The sequence below is a fragment of the Crocuta crocuta genome, unplaced genomic scaffold, assembly GCF_008692635.1.
Source record: "Crocuta crocuta isolate KB4526 unplaced genomic scaffold, BGI_CrCroc_1.0 scaffold257, whole genome shotgun sequence".
In the NCBI taxonomy this organism is placed as follows: Eukaryota; Metazoa; Chordata; class Mammalia; order Carnivora; family Hyaenidae; genus Crocuta; species Crocuta crocuta.
This window is the reverse complement of record NW_027532067.1, coordinates 938,732-955,373: the sequence shown is the minus strand read 5'-3', so window position 1 is coordinate 955,373 and position 16,642 is coordinate 938,732. Positions and strand designations below refer to the sequence as shown.

The window sequence follows — 16,642 nt, the reverse complement described above, 5'->3', positions numbered from 1 at the left end:
TCGCTCTCTCTCTCTCTCTCTCTCTCTCTCAGAAAAAGAAAAAATAAAAATAAAAATAAATTTTAGATGCTTAACCGACTCAGCCACCCAAGAGCTCTACATTTTTTTACTTTGGAAAAAAAAAAACTTTAAAAAAATCACATACCAAAAACCTTAGGGGTACCTCCAAGTTAGGTGTGCTAAAGGTACACTGCTACACATAGAAGTCTCTGTTGTGGGACGTACTTCTGTTTTGTTTTCCTTTTTTAACTTTTAATTTTGAAATAATTATAGATTTATAGGAAGTTCCAAAAAATAACATGGAAAGATCTCATGTCCTCCTCATCCAGTTCCCCAGTTGTTACATGTTGTATAAAATCAAAACCTGGAATTTGAAATTGGCAAAATGTTTATGTTTGGTTTTATGTCATTTTATCATAGGTGTAGATTTGTGTAACCAGCCCTTCAGTCAAGATACAAAACTGTTGAGGGCCGCCTGGGTGGCTTACTCGGTTAAGCGTCCGACTTTCGCTTAGGTCATGATCTCGCGGTTCGTGGGTTCGAGCCCCGCATCGGGCTCTGTGCTGACTGCCAGCTCGGAGCCTGGAGCCTGTTTCGGAGTCTGTGTCTCCCTCTCTCTCTGACCCTCCCCTACTCACGCTGTCTCTCTCTCTCTCTCTCTCTCTCTCTCTCTCTCTCTCCCTCTCCCTCCCTCCCCCTAGAAATAAAAATACTAAAAAAAAAAAAAAAGATACAAAACTGTTGATAAAATCTTGCCACTACACCCTTATGTATAGTTATACCCTCCTTCCCCTTCCTAACTCCTGTCAAGCACTGATTTGTTCTCTGTCTATATAATTTTGTCATTTCCACAATGTTATATAAATCGAATCATACAGCATGTGATCTTTTTGAGTTTGATGCTTTTCACTTAGCACAGTGCCCTTGAGACCCACCCAAATTACCTTTTTTATTAACATTTCATTTTATTTTATTTATTTAAAAAAATTTTTTTTAATGTTTAATTTTGAGAGAGAGAAGAGACAGAGTGTGAGTGAAGGAGGGGCAGAGAAAGAGTGAGACAGAATCCGAAGCAGGCTCCAGGCTCTGAGCTGTCAGCACAGAGCCCAACATGCGTCTCGAACCTGCAAACCGTGAGATCATGACCTGAGCCAAAGTCGGATTCTCAATCCACTGAGCCACCCAGGCGCCCCAACCCATCCAGAGTATTGCATGTGTATCCCAGCATTTACCTGTTGGGGTTGTTTCAAAGTTTTGGCTATAACCTATAAATCTTACTGTGAATACTCCTCATGTACAGCTTTTAAAAAAAAATTATTTTAATGTTTATTTTTATTTTTGAGAGAGAGAGCGCATGAGCAAGCAGGGGAGGGTCAGAGAGGGGAGACACAGAATCCGAAGCAGGCCCCAGGTTCTGAGCTGTCAGCACAGAGCCGGATATGGGGCTTGAACTCACAAACTCTGAAACCATGACCTTAGCCAAAGTCAGAAACTTAACCAACTGACCCACCCAGGTGCCCCTATACAGCTTTTTATAAAGCTGTACATAAAGTTTTAAAGAGCTAAGAAACTACTTTCCAGAATAACTCTACCATTTTTCTTACATGAATAATCCGTTTCTCTGCATCTTCCCCAGCATTAAGTGGTATCACCATTTTTTAATTTTAGCTGTTTCTTACAGGTATGTAGTGATGTTTCATTCTAATCTTAATTTGCATTTCCCTAATAGCTAGTGATCTTAATAGCTAATAGCATCTTTTTATTTGCTATTGTATATCCTGTTCAGTAAAATATCATTTCATGTCTTTTGCTTGTTTTCTAATTGTATTATTATTATTTTTTTAACAATGAGTTTTGAGAGTTCTTTGAGTTTATAGGAACGCTTTGTCAGATAACGCGGTCTGTAGCATGTGTTTTTATCCTCTTAACAGTGCCTTTCATGGAGTTTTAATTTGCATGTGGTCTAGTTTACCAGTTTCTATGCTATGTTTTTAAAGTTTCATAGTTCCAGGACTTACAGATGGGTATTTTCCATTGTGAGTTAATTTTTTATAAGGTGTTAGAGTTGGGTTCATTGTTGTGAATATGAATGTTTACTTGTTCCACTACAGTTTGATGAAAAGTCCTTTCTGGAATTGCTTTTGTATCTCTGAAAATTTTCACTTGGCTGTATTTGTGTGTGTCTATTTCTGGGTTCTCTGTTTTGTTCCATTGATCTGTGTGTTTTTCTTCCTCTGATGCCATACTGACTTGATTACTGTAGTTGTATAAGTCTTAAAATTGGATCAGCTGGTCCCCCACTTTATTCTTCCTTTTCAGATTTCCCTTAACTATTCTGGTTCTGTTTCCTTTCCAGATGATGTGTCTACATCTACAACAAAATCTTGGTAGATTTTGAAAGAATTTGTTTTAAACCTGTGTATCAGGTTTTTGGGGGAGAATTGACATACTTACTGTGTTTAGTTTTTCAGGCAGTCAACATGGACTGTCTATTTAGATCCCCTTTGATTTTTTTCACCAGCATTTTGTAGTTTCAGTATGAAAATCTTGGGCATGTTTTGTTAGATTTATGCTTTAAGTTTTTGTTTTTTTTTTGGATTGTTGTCTATAGTATTATATTTTAAATTTCAATTTCCCCAAGTTCATTGATTTTTGTTTGTTGATCTTGTAGCTTGTGAACTTACTAAAGTAGCTCACTTATTGGTTCTAGAAGTATGTTTTGTACATTCTCTGGGATATTCTATGCAGACAACCATGTCCTCTACAAATAGGGAACATTTTCTTTCTTTCCAGTCTGTGTGCCTTCTATTTCCTTGCCCTGGTTGAACTTCTAATGTTATGTTGAATAGCATTGGTAAGATCAGTCCTTCTTGTCTTGTTCCTGATTTTAAGGGGAATGCATGCAGTTTTTCTATGTTACATGTGATGTTAGCTATAGTTTTTGAAGATGTTCAATAACAAGTTGAGAAAGTTCCTTTTCTAGTTTTCTGAGAGTTTCATCATGAATAGGTGTTGAATTTTGTCAAATACTTTTTCTGCATCAGTTGGCATGGTCATGTGATTTTTTTTTTTAACCTGCTAACATGATGGATTATACTGATTGATTTTCAAATATTGAACCAGCCTTGTGTCCCTGTAATAAACCTCACTTTGTTGGTTGTATAATTCTTTTATTGCTGAATTCCGTTTGCTAATGTAGTTATAAATTTTTGCATCTCTATTCATGAAGGATGTTGGTCTGTAGTTTCTTTTGTACTCTTGTTTGGTATTAAGTCATACTGGCTTTACAGAATGAATTTTAGGAAGTATTCCTTGCTTTTCTGTTTTCTAGAAGAGATTATATAGAATTTGTGTTCATTCTTTTTCTAATTTGTTTTTTTAAGTTTTTAAATGTTTGTTTTTATTTTTATTAAAAAATTTTTTTTAATGTTTTATTTATTTCTGAAAGAGAGAGAGAGACAGCGTGAGCAGGAGAGGGTCAAAGAGAGAGGGAGACACAGAATCTGAAGCAGGCTCCAGGCTCTGAGCTAGCTGTCAGCACAGAGCCTGATGCGGGGCTTGAACCCATGAACCATAAGATCATGACCTGAGCCAAAGTCAGACGCTCAACCAACTGAGCCACCCAGCGCCCCTAAATGTTTGTTTATTTTTGAGACAGAAACAGAGACAGAGTGTCAGCAAGGGAGGGGCAGAGAGAGAGGGAGACAGAATCTGAAGCAGGCTCCAGGCTGTGAGCACTCAGCTCAGAGCCCAACGCTGGGCTCAAACTCACCAACTGTGAAATCAAGACCTGAGTTGAAGTCGGGTGCTCAACTGACTGAGCCACCCAGGTGCCCCGTATTAATTCTTTTTTAAAATATTTGGTAGAAATTTCCAGTGAAACAGTCTGGGCCTGAAGATTTTGGGGGTGGGGTATTTTTAATTACAAATTTTATTTTTTTAATGTTTGTTTATTTTTGAGAGAGAGAGACAGATTGTGGGTGGGGGAGGTGCAGAGAGAATGAGAGGGAGACACAGAATCTGAAGCAGGCTCCAGGCTGTGGAGCCTCAGACTCACAGACCTAGAGATCATGACCTGAGCCGAAGTCGGATGCTTAGTTGACTGAGCCACCCAGGTGCCCGCAAATTCTATTTTTTTTAATAGGCTTTTCATTTTCTATTTCATATTGAGTGGGTTGTAGTAATTTGTACTTTTTGAGTAATTGGTCCTTTTCATATAAGTTGTCTAATTTACATTTGCACATGTGTCATTTGGTCCATAGGTGTTTATATTTTCTTGGTGGATTAACTATTATCGTGATGTTGTGTCCCTTTCTGTTTCTGGTAATTTTCTCTAGTCTGATGTCTGATATTAATATAGTCACTTCTTGCTTTTCATTATTTGCATGGTATCTCTTCCCATCTTTTTTTTTTTCAATCTACATATATCGTTCCATTTGGAGTGAGTTTCTCATAGACAACATATACTTGGGTCATCTCTTTCTGACATCTCACAAATCTCAATTTTGTAATTAGTATATTTAGACCATTTACATTTAATATAATATTTGATATATTAGGTTTAAGTATGCCATTTTGTTTTTTTGTTTCCCTTTGGTTCTGTTTTAATTTCTCTGTATTCTTTTACTTAAGCTTTTTGTGAGTTATTTGAACATGTTTTATAATTGTGTTTTGAGAGGTGCTTGGGTGGCTCAGTTGGTTAAGCATCCAGCTACGGCTCAGGTCATGATCTCACGGTTCTTGAGTTCATGCTCTGCATTGGGCTCTATGCTGACAACTCAGAGCCTGGAGCCTGCTTCAGATTCTGTCTCCCTCTCTTTCTGCCCCTGCTCGTGCTGGTCTCTCTCTCTCAAATATAAATAAACATTAAAATAATTTTTTTTAAGTTGCATTTTGGGGCGCCTGGGTGGCTCAGTCAGTTAAGCGTCCGACTTCGGCTCAAGTCATAATCTCATGGTTTGTGAGTTCGAGCCCTGCATTGGGCTCTGTGCTGACAGCTCAGAGCCTGGAGCCTGCTTCAGATTCTTTATCTCCCTCTCTCTCTGACCCTGCCCTGCTCACGTTGTCTCTCTCTATTGGATTAAAAAAGATATGAGAATTAAAAAGAAGAAGAAGAAAAGAATTTTAAAAACTGCATTTTGATTTATCTGTAATGTTTCTCCTCAGAAACCATGTAGGTAGCCTTGCTACTTTCATTGTCCTTAGTTTTCAGAAGTTTGCCTATAATGTGTTGGTATGGATTTGGAGGGGTGTCATCCTATTTGGTCTTTTATATGTAAGTTTGTGTTTCTTGCTAAGTTTGGGAAAATTTAGGCCATTATTTCTGGAATGATTTTTTCAGCCTCATCCCCTTTCTCTTTTGAAACTAATGACATGGATGTTAGATGTCCCACATGTCTCAGATTCTGTTCATTTTCTTTTCTTCAGTATATTTCCTCTCTCTCCCAATTTATACCTACATTTATTGATTCTTTTTCTCTGACATTTCTATTCTGTTTTTGGACAACTGAGAATCCTAAAACATCAGGTGGTTAAAAAAAAAAATACGTTCAGAGCAGAAACTCTGGTAAATGAGCATCAACTTCAACTTCAGGTCGCCAGCTGCATTAGCCCGTAATGCACTCAGCTTGTCCTTTGAGGTTTTGAAGCCTGGCATTGACTTCTCCTGTCTAGCTATGAAAGTCCTAGGTAGCATCTTCTTCCAGTAGAAGGCTGTTTCATCCACACTGAAAATCTCTTGTTGGGCATAGCCACCTTCATGAATGATCTTGGCTACATCTTCTGGGTAACTTGCTGTGGCTTCTACACCAGCTCTTGCTGCTTTACCTTGGACATTTGTTATGGAGGCAGCTTCTTTTCTTAAACCTCATGAACCTACCTCTGCTGGTTTCATACTTTCTTCTGCAACTTGCTCTCTCAGCATTCACAGAATTGAAGAGAGTCAGGGCCTTCTTCTGGGTTAGACTTTGGTTTAAGGAAATGTTGTGACTGGTTTGGTCTTCTGTCCAGACCACTCAAACTTTCTCAGTATCAGCTATAAGCCTGTTCTGTTTTCTCACCATTTGTGTGTTCACTGGAGTAGTGCTTTCAATTCCCTTCAAGAACTTTTCCTTTGCACTCACAGCCTGGCTAACTGTTTGGTGCAAGAGGCCCAGCTTTTGGCCTGTCTCAGCTTTCAACACGCCTTCCTCACTGCACTGAATCGTCACTAGCTTTTGATTTAAAGTGAGAGATGGGCAACTCTTCCTCTCACTCGAGCACTTAAGAGACCATTGTAGGGTTCTTATTAATTAGCCTCTTTTAAATATCGCTGTATCTCAGGGAGGAGACCTGAGAGGGAGAGAGACAGGAATTAGTGGTTGGTGGAGCTCAGAACACACAAGATTTATCGATTAAGTTCACCATCTTATACGGGCATGGTTTGTAGTGCCCCAAAACAATTATTATCCATTAAAGATCACTGGTCATGATCACCATGACAAATATAATAATAAATGGGGCACCTGGGTGGCTAAGTCATTTGAGTGACCAACTCTTGATTTCAGCTCCAGTCATGATTCCAGCATCATGGGATCAAGCCCTGCAGTGGGCTCTGCACTGAGCATGGAGCCTGCTTAAGGCAGCGTGCGTGCATGTGCACACCCTCTCCCCCCTCCCTCTCCCACTCCCTCTGCTCCACTCTCCTGCTTGTGTGCTTCCTTGCTCTCTCTCAAAAAAAAAAACAAAAAACTTTGAAGTATTGTGAGAATTAGCAAAATGTGACACAGAGACGAAGTGAGCAAATGCTACTGGAAAAATTGTGCCAATAGACTTGTTCAATGTAGGGTTGCCACAGACCTCCAGTTTGTTAAAACACAGTATCTGCAAGTGCAGTAAAGTGAAGCACAATAAAATTTCATTATGACGTTGAATGAAAGTAGTGAAAGTAGGCAGGCACCCCATTGTCTTGTTTCTGATCTTAGCGGAAAGCTTTTAACTTTACACCATTGTTTTATGATGTCAGCTGTGAGCTTGTCATATGGCCTTTATAATGTGGAGGTACATTCCCTCTCCACCTACTTTGTTTTTATTATAAATGGATGCTGAATTTCAAAATTGTATATCTGATGGGCCTGTTTCTTTTCAGCAGGCATATGGCTATGGTCCGTACTATGGTGCATATCCTCCAGGAACTCAAGTTATCTATGCTGCAAATGGACAGGCTTATGCTGCACCCTACCAGTACCCATATGCAGGTAACTCATGCCCACCATGCATTCATTCCTTACTTCTCTTCATTTAGTGGGTACATCTGTGAGGCCTGAAAGATGTGTGTGTCTTAGTTTAAGGATAAGTGAGCTATGCTTCTGGTTATAGACCACATCATTCTGCTACCATGCTTTACAAAAGAAAAAGGATTATATGTTTTTACGTTGTCTTACAAAGTTGGAGTAGGCTTGTTAAAACTTCACTATTGTATCCAGATTTATTCCTAAGGAGAGAATCTGTACCTACTGGTATTCACTTATATCCCATTTTAAAGGATAACTTTCTCCTATTTTTTCTCTTCTGGTAACATCTTTCAAAATTATCACTACTGAGGCAAAACTCCACTTTGCAAGTGAAGTAAAGGCCTGCAAGGTTCTTACATTTATTCCAGGCTTTTGATGCACTTCTATTTTTCACCTTACCTGAGAAAAATTTTAGATGTGAGTAAGTGGCTTGTGTAGGTAGCATCAAGTTCTGGGTGCAGTGTGGGCAGGGGGAGGTCTAAAGTGGAGGTGCAGGAGAATGCTGGCCAAGAGGCCAGAGCCTACAGTCAGATCGAGGGGGCCTGAGAGCATGTGGTTGATGGACTGAAGCACAAGGTCTCAGTGAGAAGCCCGGCAGGGGCAGACTGCAGTGCTTATGGCACATTGGATCGGCATATAAGTGAATGAGCTGGCAAATAGCTTACAGCTAGAGGCCTGAGCCCAGAGAGAGTTTGGGAATCTGAGGGGATTGTGAGCAAACCTAGTGCAGTGTCTTAACACAGAAGCAGTGGAAGAAGAATGTGTTACCAGAAAGGTACATGGTCACTGATGTTCATACACAGAGAGGCCCAGGGCTGCTGGCCCGGAGTACAAGTTTCCTTCTAATTAGTGGTGGTTACTTTGGTTTCTCATAGGTTAACACCCAATATGAGAGGTTCTCTGTCCATCTGCTCCTGCAGTCTGATGCAGTTCAAACAGCTAGCATGGACTGTGAAGGATTCTGCTTGCTGGACTTTTTTTCATGTCAAGTTGAAAACTAATAAAATGATGATGCTTAAAAAAAAAAAGAAGTAGTATTTATTGGTCCTGTGATCTTTGCACAACTATTTTGAGTTACTTTCCCCATGGGGTGCCTGGGTAGCTCAGTCGGTTAAGCGTCTGACTTCAGCTGAGGTCATGATCTTATGGCTTGTGGGTTCAAGCCCCACGTCGGGTTCTGTGCTGACAGATTGGAGCTTAGAGCCTGCTTCACATTCTCTCTCTCTCTCTCTCTCTCTCTCTCTCTCTCTCTCTCTCTCTCTCTCAAAAATAAACATTTAAAAAATACTTTGAATTACTTTTCGCATATAAGATAAATTTTTGTCATTGAAATAATATATTACCTTTTGCATTTCTTTTCTCATTTTAAAATTTTATGTATTTTGTTCTGAGTGCTACATTATTTCCATCATAAGTATTTTTAATTACTGCATATTATCATATTGGGTGATCTTCTAGTATTAACTGTTTGTTCCTGTTTGCAGTCGTAAATGTTGCTTTGAACATCTCTGATGCTTTCCTGTTTCATTCCTGTTAAATCTTAGAATACATTTTTCATTTTTCTATATTAATATGTTAAAGGGCATAGGCATTTATTTTTCTTTTGATACCATTGAAATTTAAAAAGCTTCTCAAACATGGAAAAGTATGGACAGTAGTGTAATGAACTATCATTTGTCCATTACCACCTTCAGCCAGCATATGCCTAATTTAGTTTCACCGCCATCTCCCTCGTCTCTGGATTATTATGAGGGAAATCCATACTGTGTCATTCCATCTGACAGTATTACAGTAAATCTTGATACCATTTACCCAGTTGATTCTCAGAACAGTTTGCCAGTTTGTTTGTTATTTTTAATATATTGTTTTTATTTTTAATTATGGTAAAAAAAAGTACCATAAAATTTACATTTTAAAAAACCATTTTAATTGCATAGTTCCATAGTGTTAAGTACATTCACATTGTTTGTGCAATAAATTTCCAGAATTTTTCACCTTCTGATATTGAAACTCTGTCCTCCTGACACAACAGCTTCCCATTTTCCTTCCTCCCAGCCCTGGTAACCACACTTATACTTCCTTTTTCTGTGAATTTGGATTCTTTAGACATGTCATGTAAGTGGAATCCTAGAATATCTGTGTTTTTGTGACTGGTTTATTTCACTTAGCATTATGGTTTTTTTTCCTTTTCTTCCTTTCTTTAAAGGAGCTTTTTTTTTTCCCCTACTACTTCAATGATAGAATTGGAGATGTAGCCTCAGTGGGGCAGCAGAGAGGGGAATCAGTGATAGACTGTATTGAAACATTTGAAAAAGGATAATTTAAGACTGGTCCAGCTGAGGCCAGAGACCATGTACATGAGAAGAAATGCAAGTGACTAATAACAAAAAGTTCGACTTTTCTAATAAAGAAATGCAAATTGAAATGAGATACCATTTCTGCTGATCACATTGGCAAAAATGAAGATATTCTTCAGAGTAGGTAAAATTTGCCAGTTTCTAATGCCGCTAAGAAGTTCCTGAAACACTGGTTTCTCATTTGTCCTGAAAGATGCCCATTGTTGTTAGCTCTAAAAGTTGTAATACTCTCCTTGCGTCTAAAACAGATCCTCAAGTTGCTTTAGTTTACGTTTCTGTGATGACTGGCAGAAATAAACCTGGTATAATTGTTTACAAACTCGATTTCTTTGCCTGTTTATCTTGCAGTTTGTGGGTTTTTAAGCTCTAGCCTAACCATGCCATCCATGAGAGCCAGCTTCTTTGTTATTCATCCCCAGACTTAGGACTGGAGTAATCTCAGCTGTTTGTTACTGTATAGAAGAGCAGAAGTTTTGCAGAAGCGCTGGTAAAGGGAATTTCTGTAAATTGGATTCTTTACTTCCTGTTGCCTTTCTTCATAATGTTGCGGAATCTGGTTCGGATAACTGGCGGAAGAACCAAATGGCATTCAGAGATCTTGGAAGGGAGGAGGTTTATTTTACACTGGTGGCCTCAGAGGAGATCATTCTCCAAAGGTCCGAGCCCAGAGCAACAGCAGAGGGAATAATTTATAGCCTATTACTTCAGGATTCTTCATTAATGTGTGCGACAAGCAGGTGGGAAGAAGAACCCGGAAGAGGGAGCCTTTGATCAGGGACAGGTATTTCCTTATCAGTTCTGTTGTCCATTTTGTAACAGATTTTTCCCTATCAATAGAAAACGAGCCCTCTCACAGTCAGCTTCAAGGTTCTTGCTGTAGTGGGCAGAGTCAAGAAGTAGGTGGGCATTCAGCCTTAGCACTGTGCCCCACTAGCCGTGTACTTGCTGTAGAGGGAGTTGGGTTTGTGGTCATCCTCCAGTACTGTTGTCCTGATAACTAGGTTGGAGCTTCTCAGTCCCTTTGTGGACACCCCAGTGCTTGGCCAGCTTCATGACATCCTGCCTTCCATTGTCCTTAGACACCATAGTCCTGCATGGAGCAGGTTAAAGGCCTTCTCTCTCTCTCTTTTTAAAATTTTTAATGTGTATTTTTGAGAGAGAGACAGACAGACCATGAGTGGGGGAGGAGCAGAGAGAGAGAGGGAGACACAGAATCTGAAGCAGGCTCCAGGCTGAGCTGTCGGCACAGAGCCGGATGCAGGGCTGGAATTCACAAACTGAGATCGTGACCTGAGCCGCAGTCAGACGCTTAACCGACTGAGGCACCCAGGCACCCCAAGACCTTTAATGATTGGAGCCAGTGATCAATCAACCAGTTAAAAAAGTATGAAGGGTGCTGTGTACATGCCATGAGTGTTCTGTTTTAATTTGCCCATGTTAGTGGACAGTTGTTCAGCTGTTTTTTTGACGTGGGCTCTAGGACTTTGTTTGGAGTTGGCTCCTTTGGCTGGAGTCTTGTCTTGTAAAGACTGTACTCACGCCATATCATTGCACCGCAGTTCCCCTTGGTAAGTGCAAACAAGTCTAGGTTTTGTGATTCTTTCTTTAGTTTACTCTGTTTTTTAGTTTTTTAGTTTACTCATTTCCTTGCTTAGATAGTAATTTGTAAAAGTTACCTGCCGTTACTTAGTGCACCCTGAAGTGTCTAACTTAGTTATCCTAGAAACAGTAGCTGCCTATTTCACATTCACATTTTGACCGTTTAGGTGAAGCGTTAGTTAACTTAGGTAATTACAGTACGTACAACTTGGAAATGTCCCTGGCTGACTTGGGTAAGGACTTCGCTCCCTGGTAGGAGCAGAGGAAAGCAGGGGCTGCAAGAGCAGCCTCTGCTGGTGGTGTGATGCAGGGGTCCCCTTGTGTGACCCATTGAGGGAATGTAGATTTAGATTGTCTAGGGGCTCTTTTAATTAAGTCAGCTTGCAAGTTCCTACTATCCTAAATCTCATGTTACAGTTGTCTAATTGAAAACTTTTATGTTTCAAAGCAGTGAAAGTAAATACTACAGTTCACAAATTTTGAAATGTAAACATTGCATAAAACATTTTTTGCTTCCAGTGCTGTTACCTGTCATTGATCAGCTGTTTGTTTATAGTTTATAGTGGTCTCATTCTTTTTTTTTTTTTTTTAATGTTTTATTTATTTCTAGGAGAGAGAGAGACAGCGTGAGCAGGGGAGGGTCAGAGAGAGAGGGAGTCACAGACTCTGAAACAGGCTCCAGGCTCTGAGCTGGCAGTCAGCACAGAGCCCGACGCGGGGCCCAAACCCACGAACCGCGAGACCATGACCCAAGTGAAAGTCGGATGCTTAACCAACTAAGCCACCCAGGCGCCCCTATAGTGGTCTCATTCTACTATGTGGCTTTGGTTTTTTTTTTTTTTTTTCCCTCTCCTGATCTCCATTGTATTTGAGGCATTAGTGGTTGTGAGTGCACACTTGTAGCCTGAGTGCCTGGTTTCCATGCCCTTATTGCCATTAACCCTGTGTGCCTCACTTTTGCCTGTCTGTAAAATGGGAATAATAATAAACTCCTAGAGTTGTTGTATTAAGTGAGTCAGTATGTTTAAATGCTTGTAGTATTGTAAATGCTTAGAGTAATAAGCACTTACAAATGTTAGCCTTTATTTTGCCATTGGTTTTCATGTACATGTACACATTACTGTTGGGTTAGTTTCTTGCTCCCCTAGGATTGAACTGTTAAGGGAACAGCAAGTCAAGGAGGGAAGTTAATGTTATTTATATTTCATTAATTTTAAAGCTAATTAGCTCTTAGACAATATAGCTGTGAGAGAAGAGAACAAATAGTACATTTCCAGTTGTAAACTTTAATCATGCAAATTAAATATTAAATTTGTTTAAAGTTTACTCTCTAAAAGTTTTCCCCTTAACATAAGTATTTTCCCCCATAAAGACCTAGGATTAAAAATGAAGAGCAAGTTTTATTTGCAGATTTAAGGTTTAATTTCAAAATGGTTTACATGAATATCAAGAAGCTAATTAGCTTTTAAATGGGTTTTTCATTTTCAGCTTTAGGTGCAGATTGTTGCCTCTTGCATTGAAAACTCCATGTGTCTCCTGTCCCTCATCTACCTGTACTCCTAATAAGTGTTCTGTGGAGGGGAAGTGGACATTGGAGGCTGGAGCTTACAGCTTCATTAGGGTCCTGCTGTTTGCAGTGTTTGGGGGCTTGGACCTTGGAGAGTTGAGCACCTTGATTCTCTTGGTGCAGTCTTATTAACAGTCACCTTGGCCTGTTGTGGAGGACAGCCAGGAAGCACTCACTCAGCAAGCCCACGCCTGTTCAGAGGAATACCGCACTGTAGGGGGAGGGGTGCACGTGCAGGGAGGTGTGACCCCTGCCATTCTTGGGACACGCCGTCTTTGTGAGGGAATGTTGGGCTTCACAAACCGCTCCTCACAGGTCTGCTTTTTCACTTCTCTTTTAGGACTTTATGGACAGCAGCCTGCCAACCAGGTCATCATTCGGGAGCGGTACCGAGACGGCGACAGTGACCTGGCCCTGGGCATGCTGGCCGGAGCAGCCACTGGCATGGCCTTAGGGTCTCTGTTCTGGGTCTTCTAGAGTCCTCCACATCTGGGTGTGCATAGCTTCTGATGCTCTGTGTGCAATAATATGATTTGCAGGGCATTTATGTTGATGATAAATGTTTTTAATAATAGTTTTAATTGTTCTTTTGAAAGTGAGGACATCATAGTTACAACTAATCCATACACGTACTGTAGAGAAGGCTTCTGACTTATGTTTAGCTAAAACATGGTCTCTCTGGGGCACTGGCTCATTCCAGGAGTTTCTTTCTAGAACTCTTGGAATATCTTATTTTGGACATACCTGTTTAGAATGGCATTTTCTTTTCAGAGTTAGGTATAATGCTTAAGGGATAATTTAGTGCTGTGTTGATACAAGGTGTTGTATGGGTGAGTGAGTGATGTGGCAAGGAGGACTGTAGCTTCTTTCCGTTTAACATTGAACTTTGAAGCCTCGGATCCGAGCTGGCTGCATGTGACTTCAGGAGTTGTGGGCTGGCAAGCAACCAGGAACTTCCCTGAGGCACTGGGGTGGTATCCCCTGGACCTGGAGCCAGCAAGACTGACTGCTCAGGATGAAGGGGGAGGGTCAGCCCCCCTCCCCGTTTCCTAGCCCCCTCCTGCCTCCTCTTAAATGATGCTTCTTCATTTTATTCATTGTTTGTTTGGTGTAGTGATCCTTGGAAAATAATCCCACATTAGGCATTGACTTAAGTCTCAAAATTTTATCCTTTAAAACTTGAAGAAGACAAAAACAGTTTCAAGTATGTAAAGGTAGATTTGCTTTATTCAGAGACAACCTTATGTTTTTGTGTCTACTTTGAGTATTTTTATTGCTACAGTAGCCTACTTAGAGCCTATTTTTTTACTTGTTGAGAAAGTGGTATTAAAAGAATGGTGAGGAAAATGGAATTAGAGCCATAGTTACAGTGTCAGGCCTCCAGTGACAGGATTGCACTGTGAGGAGGATGCTCTTTGCCTCCTTCCTGTCCTTCTGAAGACCTGTTTTGTGCAGGACTGGGGCACTGTGACTCTCCCCCAAGCACTGGGGTTCGGGAAGTCCTGGTGGTGGCATAGTGGGGGCTCTTGGGACCATGGCTTTGGGGGAGACTCAGGTTATAGATCGGAGATGATGCCTAAAGACATGAATGACCTGCTGTCAAGATATTACCCAACTTAGCCAGGACACCAGCTTTGTTTTTATTCCTGATAATGGAAGCTTAAACCATGTAATTTTGTGCCTCAGCTATGTGTGAAGCTCTGGAAAACCCATAATCCTGCACTTCTGTTACTTCTTTATGTGAATTTGTAAAGCCCATAATTAGTCCAGTTTTTTGTCCTGCATGCTTTAAAAAATGCACTTCTACCAAGGCAGCTTAGCACAGTAACACTCCCTGCCCAGCACTCCAGCTACTCTTAGTAGCACAAACTTTTTATTTTCTGTGGCCAGTGACATACATAACTTGTTTCATAGGTCAACTGCCCTGTGTGTCTCTGAGCTGACTTAAATAGGTCTCCATGTGAAACCATCTGCTGAATGACCTTGATGGTGACCACAGTCAGGTCTATCTTCCTGGGCAGTTCTGCTGAACTCATTGACACTGTAGAGTCTGTTTCTAGTTGAAAGGAGGTGCACTTGACTGTCATCCCTTTGGATATTTGAGATGGTGGAAAATTGCCAGATGTGATGTGTGACATCTGGTTTTGATGTTTAAAAAAGTTGCTTTTAATGATTTTACATCCTGTGTAGTAAGAATGGCTTTGTTTAGATGATAGTCATTATTAAGAGCCGTATGCTTTACTAACAAAACCATCAACAGTGTTTAATGTGACATTGGGGTATTAATTTTGAACTTGGACTTACTGGAACCACAGAGTACTGAGTTAGGTCACTGAAATGCCTGGGAAGCATAGTCCCCCTCTGACAGAAGGGGGAGATGTGAACTGAAGCTTGGGGACATGTGTGTGCACTCTGTTGGCCAGCCCGGTGGGCAGACATAGTTGAACTTGGAAATTCAGTGTTGGCAGTGACTTGATGCTGATAGGAAATGCATAGTAGTTATAAAGATGAGGTGAGATACTTCATTTCCTTGGTCTGATTTCTATAGATGCCAGCTTTGTGTTCACCTCAGTTTAGGTAATCCTGAGGAAGTTAAGTGAGGTGGAAGGAACTTGTTCAGGTGTGAGTAAGCGTTTCACTTTGATGTGTGGAAGAAGTTGGCCACTGATGTTGCACACGTGCCAAGCTGATTGTTTTTTAGTTACTGGAGTGAATTTCAGGGTCTTAGATTGTGAAGAGAAGGGAAGGACCAGTGGCTGTGTTTCAGATGATCTTCCTGAAACAGGCCAGACCAGGACCCAAGACCTGGATCATAAGGAGATGTTCTGTGATTGAGACAAATGGCCCAAGTTTATTTTCTTTATAAGTTATGATCCAGTTTTGTTTTTCTTCCTCCTTTCCAAGTTTATGTAGATACAGACATAGAATGCACTTCCATTTTACCCCTAGAATTGATCTGTTTTCTGATTGCTTCCCTCTCATGTTTTCTCCTGTCCACAAAACCTATTTTTCCCTGTATAAGCAAATTGTATGTTTATAAGTGAAAATGTTAATACATTAAATGATTAACCTTAAAGCTGGTTGCATTGTGATTTCTATTTCTTTTTATTAAACTTATTTAAATAAAACCTAGCTTACCCATTTCTCCCACCATCCACCCCCACTTCTGGCAACCACCAATCCTTTTTTTTTTTTAATTATTTTATAGTAACACACTGTCCGTTTCTTCTGCGTCATGGGCAATAAGAATGGCACTTACTAATTGGGGCACCCAGGTGGTTCAGTTGGCTAAGTATCTGACTTCTGCTCAGGTCGTGATGTCACGGTTCAAGATTTTGAGCCCCACATTTGGCTCTGTACACACAGCTCAGAGCCTGGAGCCTGCTTCAGATTCTATGTCTCGCTCTTAGCCCCTCCCTGCTCATGCTGTCTCTCAGAAATAAACATTAAAAAGAAATTAAAAATAAAAAAGAATGGTGCTTCCTGAGAATCCCGAGTGCTGTATACTGTATCATCGCATCAGAAAACAAAGGCTCACTAGATCCTTACAGTGACTCTATAAGGCACTGTTGTCTGGGTTCCGCTGGGTGAAACGGGCTCAGAAATTACATATTTTTCTCAGGAGCACACAGGTGGTAAGTGAAAAGGTTTGTACCTGATATTAAGGCATGGTTTTTTCCCTGTGCCATGCCCTATAAAGGTGTAACTTCCTCAAGAACGTATGGATGGCATGTGTAGGGACACTTGTAAGAGGACTTAGAAAACCGACCACCCTGAACCAGAGCCACTTGGCAGTATCGATGCTGTAACTCCTCCAGTATCTTTGGTTGCATGACTTTGTGTTTTCT

At 40.5% G+C, this 16,642-nt stretch overlaps 1 protein-coding gene across 6 annotated transcripts in view; it reads left to right on the top strand.

Annotated features, from left to right (window-relative positions):
• Nucleotides 1–15,870, top strand: part of PLEKHB2 (pleckstrin homology domain containing B2) — a 43,070-nt gene extending 27,200 nt beyond the window's left edge. For 2 of the 6 annotated variants that reach the window (XM_077776398.1, XM_077776396.1), the window contains 2 exons: nucleotides 7,127–7,235; nucleotides 13,135–15,870. In XM_077776398.1, coding sequence (XP_077632524.1) covers nucleotides 7,127–7,235; nucleotides 13,135–13,271 — 246 coding nt within the window. In that variant the 3' untranslated portion in view covers nucleotides 13,272–15,870. Of the gene's footprint in view, nucleotides 1–7,126; nucleotides 7,236–8,146; nucleotides 8,289–13,134 lie in introns of those variants that run through there. The other 4 variants (XM_077776397.1, XM_077776400.1, XM_077776399.1 and 1 more) reach the window with 4 other exon arrangements.
• Nucleotides 15,871–16,642: the final 772 nt, after the last annotated feature.